We start from the raw sequence: 8,682 nt of genomic DNA, 5'->3' as shown, positions 1-8,682 counted from the left end.
CACTCACACACACCCTTCATCTGCTTATTGACCCCCCCCTCTGTCTGCAGTCACCACAAAACAAGCCGTTGTCTCCAAACACATCGTCTCTACGTCTTTGATAGGTAGTTGATAACAGACTTACAGACTGATGGGCTGGCTGACCTTGCTGTATATAAAGCAAGCAGCAGCAGCTGTTAAGCCATTCAAGGACAGCCTTGTCACAACAGACAGCATCCATACAAGCCTGTTTGTCTGCCGTGTGGATTTTTTTTTTAAACACGTCAATATGGCAGTAATCTTCTATATGACTCTCCTAGCAATGGCATATTCTTCAATGGCTTTTGACATAGGCCAGTCCACTCGATGCGTTGCCATTCCCAACCAGATGAAAGTCTGCAAAGATGTTGGATACTCAGAAATGCGACTGCCCAACTTTTTGGGCCACAGCAACCTGGAAGGCGAGGTGGTGCCACGTTCAGAGGACTGGAGGCCCCTATTGCAGACAGGCTGCCATCCTCAAGCTCGGGCCTTCCTCTGCTCCCTCATTGCGCCCGTCTGTCTTGACACGTAAGGAGATTTTACATTTCTACTTCTTTGTTTTACTGTCTTTTATGTCTGACATACTTACCTTTCCACAAAGTTAAAAAAACATCCCCTTTGCTAAAAGAAAGTAAGAACAATATTATTCATCATTGTTTAATATTTTCCAGTTCATTGTTTTTAACATTTGGCCTTTTTTTTTTATCTCAGTTTTGTCCAGCCCTGCCGTAGTCTGTGTGTAGCAGTGAGGGACAGCTGTGCCCCAGTGCTTGCCTGCCAGGGTCATCCATGGCCTGAGGCTCTTGACTGTGACCGTTTCCCTGCTGAAGATGACATGTGCATTTCTCCCTATGAAAAGTTTAGCCACTTTGCCAAAGGTAAGGTCCCTCTCCAATCCATAGTAGACTGCAATTTGTGTCCTCTTTTAGGTTGCCTGTTGCCACATTAAATTATGTTTACTTTTTATTACAGATCTGCCTAAACCTGCCTGCCAGAATTGTCCTTCCATGGAAGAGGGTCCTGCAATGAAAACAGTCCTGGATGCTTTTTGCCACCATGACTTTGGTAAGTTTCAAAATTATTTCAGAAAGTCATGGCTTGTTAATTTGTAATTATGTTTGGTTTACTATCTTAAATTTTCAAAACAAGATGATTAATTTTTTTCTCTCTTCTGCACAGCTGTGACTGCCAAGATTCATCGCCGCCGTCTACCCATGGGGGAGCCAGAATTTGAGGTTGAGGGCAGGGTGGAGTTTATTCGCCAGGGACCTCTGCTGCCCTACGACACCCAGCATCTACTCCAGCAGTGGCTCCTCATCAACCTTAGATGTGCCAATGTCCTTGTGCGTCCTGGACGGTCACAGCTTTTTGTGCTGACTGGTTTTGTGCAGCCTGATGGTACTCTCGCACTCGCCCGTCTCTTCCCTTGGCACAAAAAAGATGCAAACATTGCAGTGGCCACTCGCAAGTGGAAACACCACAGGTGTTGAATGGTCTGATACTTGTAAAAACTGGACCATTGAATGTGTGTTTGAAGTGTAGAATCACATACAAACACCCCTTGTATGATTCCACACTTTAAAACATGATAGACAAAATGAATGAGGTATTTTAAGCTGAAGAGTTTGTTGGCATTGGGTGTCAATGAGAATTCCTAAGTAAGCCAAATGGATTTAAAAACAAAGCTGGACTAAGATATAAGCACCCTTTGCTTTCCTCAGCTCACTATCTCATATCTGCTCTGACAGCACACAGTAATAGAATGCACTCAAACCTGTATATAGTACTAATAAATGTAAATTGCTTGTAGATTATATTTCCTATAAGAATATTGGTGTATTTATGGCATCTTTTTATGTGTTTTATGTGGAAAAAGATGAAAATAAAACATGTCTCTTTGAAACTATACTTGCTGGGTATTTGCGAAGTGCAAATCACATATTTGATATAACAGTATAACAATATATTATTCATATAGCAGAAGTAATGAGTAGGCCTTCCAAATTTGTTCCCTTTTTACTCTTGACTTACTTCTCCACAAGGTGGCACACTTACAGACAACTACAACTCTACTTTGTCATTTTGGCACAATGCCCTTTCATCCTTTACTGGAAAGTGTTCAGAGATAATGTGTGATTAAACACACAGAGGAGAATTTCATGACAATGGGGATTTTTACCTCTTTTTGCTTGGAAACGTAATTTAACAAGTCTTTGCATTGCATTTACAAATTGGTCCTTGCAAGATGGGGATGGTGGCTCTTGAAGAGAAGTCGAACTGTTGGGATGAGTCATGACTGTATTCACAGTAGACGGCTTGTCGTATTGATTGTACTATGGAGCGCTAATGAGAAGATAAATTACCCACTTTACATTTGAATAGCCTTGTATTCACTACCACCCTGAACCGTCCTAATTAGGGTTGCTGAACAGCTGGATTATTCATTACTTTTTTGTGATACTATTCATTTTTATGTTGTATAATGTTTAAAAAAATTTTCAAACTATTAAGCATTCACCATTTATTTTAATTTTCTTAATGAGCTAATTCTCTCCAATGTATGAGTTTTATTTTATGGTACATCTCTTCCCTTTAGAGACAATTAGGCCGGTACTGTTTGGTACTATTTATAGGTAACAATTTTTAATTTTAATTTTGCAGCTAAAGCAAGAAAAACCTACTATATGTGCAAAGTGAAAATCATGTTTTATCCTGTAAAAAGGATAAAAAAAATTCTTTAGCCATGCTCTTGAATCAGTTAGCCTCCACATGAATAACTGGCAGCAAAAGAACAACCTTTCATCTGGTGCCACAAGAAAGAAACCATGACAAAAGGTCAGATGACACATTTATAAAATAAAACTTTTAAATAGTTTGATAAAATTTTCCCCAAATCGATTTGCCATCCTTTCACTGTTGTACCTTTTCATGTAGCCTTTCAAGAGGTTTAACACTGCCTCAATCTGCCTCAAAGTCTTAGTGAATTCTTCTATTCAGGTCTGACATGGATCGCCCCTCCTCAATCACCATTCATCATCATTCACCAACCATTCATCATCAATTACTCTCGTTTGAGTTGGCTTTTTTTGAGCTGTAATATCGTGCAATATTTTCTTTTTCAGCACAGGAGTGCCACACAGAGCATGTGAATGTGATGCGACAAGGAAACAGCACAAAAACTACAAGTGAGTGCTCATGTTGCTAACATGTCATGGCTGTGCATTCACATAAGGGATGTCAATGCATTTGACAGATATAATAAGACAAATTTTACATAATGCCTGGCGATAAGTTGCATTTTACAACAAGTTATTAAAGATAACTGTTTTTATCAACAGCAAGAGCAACTGACAGAGGTGATCCTGAAGTGAGGAGACATATCTCAAGTTTAAAATGAAGATTCACTAAAACACACTAGAGATCAGTGATGTGGTGCAGCAGCAGCGAAACATGACTGAGCAAGTAAGAATCCACTTGTGATTGCTGAGCTTGTAGATCATGTGGTATGTAACACTTTAGAGTGTCTTTGTTTCTCATTAACTTTTAACTACATGTCATTTTCTTATTGTGTGCACACTTATGTTCTTTGTAATGTGTGGATTTGGGAGTCAGCCTCTTGCATTATTAGTGTCCTAGATAATTAAACATGGTGCAATCAGGATTCATTGAAGCACTTTATTTACAGCTGATCTATGGATTCAAGATCATGAAAAAATATTTACAAAATATACCAAGTGAAATTTGAAATTAAAAATGATTTGTATTATGGACAAAATATTAGTGTAAAGCCAAAAATACCAAAATATGGAAGACATCAAAACAACATAATACATAAATGCAGTAAATTAACTGACTCAATTGCGCCTTTATCTGATTGCAATTACAATCGCAGAGTGGTAATCTTTCCTGGAAAGACTCGGCAGTGTAATAACCATGAAATTGCTTACTGGAGCAAGTTAAACGCAATAGGATGATTGACCATGCAGCTGAACCTAATTACATTTATGATGCAACCAAAGCTATGTGCACTGAAAGAAAAGTTAATATTAAGAGTGTTAGTTTTCAGACAGCATATTCCATCCACATACTTTTAAACACCCACTCAGTACTGTAGCCTTTTGTAGAAGTAAGAAAGTCCCAGGCTTTTCAACCATTACAGCTCATGTGTTGCTAACACTCTTCTGTGGTGGTGATCTCTCTGATTCTGCATTCTGGTTCTGTGATGGTTCTTCTTCTTCCTGAGCAAGACCTTGTGCCACAAGCTCATTCATTGGGGAGCGGGTGCTATGAATCTCCTTCTCCTTGCAGTTTCTCCATTTCATTCGGCGATTCTGGAACCAGATCTTAACCTGCAGCACCAGGAGAGTAGAAGTTCAATTTGTGTAGCACGTCTGTTCAACACTTAATATGTCTCAACAACTGTTAGATGCACTGCCATTATATCTTCTTCAGGCATTCAGTTTCAAGCAAAAAAATCTGAGTTTTGTGGCTATTCCCCTAAAGCCACAATGAGGATCATATTTGTTGTTTTGATTATATGATGAGCAAACATTCCTCTACTCAGTGAGTCAGCGGAGCTCGTAATGCTGCTGTAAGCATTTAGCAAAAAAGCACAAGTGCAATGTTCCTTATTTGCAGTGATATTTATGCCTAGGAGCTACACCATGTAAATACTATTTTCACTCAGCAGGATTTACTTTCATTCTGAAGGCGAGGGGTTTTGCTCTTGCATTCTGTCTAATGCCTTTTAAAAAATAACATGAATTAATTGTTACCTGTGACTCCTTAAGACTGAGATCAGCTGCCAGTTTGTTGCGGTCAGTCTTACTGATATATTTCTGCCTACGGAAGGTTCTCTCCAGCTCTTTTCGTTGTTCTTCAGAGAACACAGCCCTCCTGAGGATTCCTCTGCGTGATTTAGGACTTATATCTGCAGACCACATTCGAATATTTGCTGCCTCTGAAATATGAATGAAAAAATAAATTATTGTCATTATGTTGACTATGCAGATATTTTGAGTGTTATTTAGATAATTGTTCTTTTGTTGTCAGTGCTACTGTAGATTGTTTCTCTCTAGTCCACATTTAGATAGTCACAGTTATAAAGTAAAGTGTAACTCCATATGAAAACAAGTTGAGGCAAAGCCTGGGGAATACAGAGGTGTGGTGAATTGAGATTTTTCAACCTGCCTGGATAATTTGTGAAGCTCATTCATGATTTTCATAATTTGTATTATAACTTAAAAATCTGACTCAATCCACTTTCAATATGTACATTTTACCAATCACTGCCACACTGCCTACTTGTTCAAACCAAGATTATGCCTGTTTTTGTCACACTCACTTTATTACTCACTTTTAATTTCTCTCTTTCTATTTGTCTGATTTTACAAACTGGGGGTGACTAAACAGAATAGAAAGGCCATTTCAATTGAGAAAAAGGGATTTGGTGACCTGTGAGGAGCAATCCCACGCTGCTTCAACCGCAGGTGCATGCACAGCAAAAGTCAAGTGGAACAATTTATCCAATCCATTTAATCTGTACGACAAATCTGCACATAGACCACCTCTAGGGAGCACATAACAGGTTTGGACATGGTTCTCACTTCTCTTTCGGGACTCAATAGCTTTCATTTGAATAGCTGATTACCAGGTCATTCCTGGGCAACGTGTGTGTCTACCCTAGTGGGCCAACGATAGAGCCCTGTTGGACACCAACAATAGGCCCAATACTAAATCTTTTCACTTGCAGGTATGAAGGCAGTTTGTATGTGAAGATGAGCTCGAATAAGTCTATAAAAGTCACTTTCATTGAATGCTTTATGTCCTAGTCAAGAGGTCTCTAATGGTCAGGAATGAGAGTTGAAGGACAGAAGAAAAGCGGGGGGGTCGGTGAAGCAAGCTCTTTAGGCACACAATGGCTGGGGGATGTTCCTGGTTCAGCCCTCTTCTGCAGAGAAATGGGCAAGCTTTTTGTGCTTAGCGGAGTTCAATTCTGCAGTGAAAAATTGCTGTGAGGTCGCGTGTGGATGGTGGAGTGAATGTGCCAATTGGTCACGGCCAGACTTGGCATTGTTGTGTTGTTGGGCACTGTGGGAAAGTGTCAACCTACTAAGAAGACTCAAGGGACCTGTGGGATGAGGGCTTTCTGATTTATGTTATTTTTCACATTTCTTGGCAGGCATCATAGGATGCAGAAACTAATAACTTCCCATTGCTTTGGGACAATGCCAAAAAAGACAGCTGCTAGTGTTTAATTCTGTAATACTAGAGTACACTGCAGTAGTTTTTAAAATATGCATTAAAACTGCAATTTCAAGCAATTTAGAAAATCCATGGAAAAAGAATTTCAGATGCAGTTGAGTAGCTTTCCTAGATGTTTTAAATGTCATGCATAAAAAGCCTAAAAATTTAATTTCAAACAGTTTGTATTCACAACCAAACTTATAAATGTGCTAGAGGATTTTGAAACAATCTGCCTACTCAACAGTAACAATCCACACCTGGTAATTATAATCTTAATATGACAGAAGACAAGATGTTTATTAGCTCTGCATATTTGCGCTAGTTAAAGTCTGTATTTGCAAGTACAAAATAGGGGGCCCCGGGGACTATTAAAAGCCTTGCAACCCACCCTTTTTCTCCATCCTAAACAGCCGTGAATGGTTATGAATAGAGCTGTGCAGAGTTGAGCGGAGAATTAGCTCTTTGGCATTGCATCAGTAATTAGCTGTGGAGTGCATGGGAGACCCTGCTGCTAATGCTTAGAGAGTAGCTGAGGCATTGCTGATGAGGCATAAAACACTTACTGGAGAAGACAGGAGGGGGGCTGGACCCACCACAGCATGCCAGTAGATACTGTGGGCTCTGCAGGAAAACACTGCTCAGCACACCTGCAAAGATAGACAGGGACAGTCAGACACATTCATGTGATAACCAGGTGTGACACATCTGATTGACAAGGGTCTACACCTTGCTCACTGCCAGGGCATTCTGAATCCTGTCATACATCTGTTAGTTTCAATTTATCTCATTTACGTACAATGGTAAGCTTTAGGAGATTCAATATATAGATGCGTTATCATCTAGGTTTATTTGGAAACTAAGGCAGAAATGATTTGTTAGGGGTTAGAAAATCACATATTTCTAAAGCGTGTACATGTTTACAGCATTACAGCACTGTTATTTCTTACCAAGGTTAAGATTTCTGATCTTGTTAAAATTCTAAAATACATTACACAACATTAAAAAACACATTCCTCAAGTTTTAACTATGAAAAATGGAGACTTCCCCATCATATCTTTTGATGGCTTATATTGACTTTCATTAACATTTGAAAACATATTGTAGGTAATTTCCTATATTAAAACATTTTTCTTTACTGTGCAAGCTGGGAGATTTCAGTGTTTAAGTAATTGTTGATAAAATTATTTATATGACTTAAATACATTTATTGATTAGTGGCAGTGTGTAATATAAAAACTCTGACATCTCTTACAAAGATTCACATAATTAAAGTTAAACAGTATTTATCCTTTGCATATTTGGGATGTAAGTGTTAGATATTTGTGCATTGAAAAAAGATGAACTTGAATTCCTGTCCATGTTTTTAACTTTATAGACCCAACCATTAAAAACACTTGGCATAATCCAAATATATTAGCTTTTGTTCCAAATTTCAACTTGCATAAAACAGTCAATTTACCTGAGTGTGGTAATAGTGGTCCTCCTAAATCTTTCACCTGCTGAACACTCTGTGCCTGGCCTTGGTAGGCTCCATGCTCGGGGCCCCAAAATCTCCTAGGGCGTTCACATACTGCTCGTCTCAGGTATCCACCTGCTGTCCCCTCTGAATGGGTAGAGGATGTCTGTGACTGCAGCAAATTGTCAATAAGAAAACTCTTTCCAGAGCTCCCGAAACCCGGTAAAGCAGGAGGAGAGCCAGCCATATTCCTTCCACCGCAGCTCTGAACTGAGACCATCCTGTTCACACAGTGACCCGAACACTTGAGTTCCCACTTCAGCAGTCACAGCTCAGTGACACTAAATTCTCCTTTAATCCCTTCTTGAGTGACCAGGCCAACTTCATTAAACTCTGAAGAAAACAAAAGTTCTCTGCTCTTCCTCTTTCGGGCCTGCACTTGCAACAGGGCTGTGCTGTGATTGGCTGAGAGGCTCTAATGTGCTTCTCAATTCAGATAAGACTGGGGTCCTTTCTGGAGTGGCAGAAGGTGGGTCTGGCTCATTCATTATGTCAACTAGCCTATTAAATGATAGACACCAGAGACAATGAACTGCTGGCCAAAGTTTAACATGCACCAAACAGTCCTCTCCAGTAGTAAATAGTTTTCTCTTTTCTCCAGCCTCCCTCAGAGCTTCATTGTGTCTTATACAAACGACTGAGCAGTTGATTTGCAATGTGCTTTTTTTTCCGTGTTTCAGAAACATTTCTCTGTAGGGGCTTTCTTAATTGCAAAATGACTCAAAAACAGGTAATGCTAGTGTGAATTATATGGTTGGACAGAATAATGTGATCATATTATAAGAGGATTTTTCGTATGGAGCCGATATAAAAAAGGCAGTATTTTCTTAAAAAAAAAATAAAAAAAGCAGTTAATGACCACTCAGTGTTACAGTACACTGCCTAACTAAGTGACTTG

At 39.3% G+C, this 8,682-nt stretch overlaps 1 protein-coding gene across 1 annotated transcript; it reads left to right on the top strand.

Annotated features, from left to right (window-relative positions):
- Nucleotides 1–268: 268 nt before the first annotated feature.
- On the top strand, nt 269–1,511 carry szl (sizzled). Its single transcript, XM_026364931.1, has 4 exons — nt 269–549; nt 733–899; nt 994–1,086; nt 1,201–1,511. Exons 1-4 carry the CDS (start codon nt 269–271, stop codon nt 1,509–1,511), a joined length of 852 nt encoding a protein of 283 aa, XP_026220716.1.
- Nucleotides 1,512–8,682: the final 7,171 nt, after the last annotated feature.

Source organism: Anabas testudineus, chromosome 6, assembly GCF_900324465.2.
Source record: "Anabas testudineus chromosome 6, fAnaTes1.2, whole genome shotgun sequence".
Classification (NCBI taxonomy): domain Eukaryota; kingdom Metazoa; phylum Chordata; class Actinopteri; order Anabantiformes; family Anabantidae; genus Anabas; species Anabas testudineus.
This window is presented reverse-complemented; position numbering and strand designations above follow the sequence as displayed.

What these genes read in the sequence shown, in the direction of transcription:
- szl (XM_026364931.1), top strand. Translation starts at nt 269, where the DNA reads ATGGCAGTAATCTTCTATATGACTCTCCTAGCAATGGCATATTCTTCA. An exon ending in GCGCCCGTCTGTCTTGACAC is followed by an intron (nt 550 to 732) that starts GTAAGGAGATTT and finishes TTTTTATCTCAG; the next exon opens with TTTTGTCCAGCCCTGCCGTA. An exon ending in GTTTAGCCACTTTGCCAAAG is followed by an intron (nt 900 to 993) that starts GTAAGGTCCCTC and finishes TTTTTATTACAG; the next exon opens with ATCTGCCTAAACCTGCCTGC.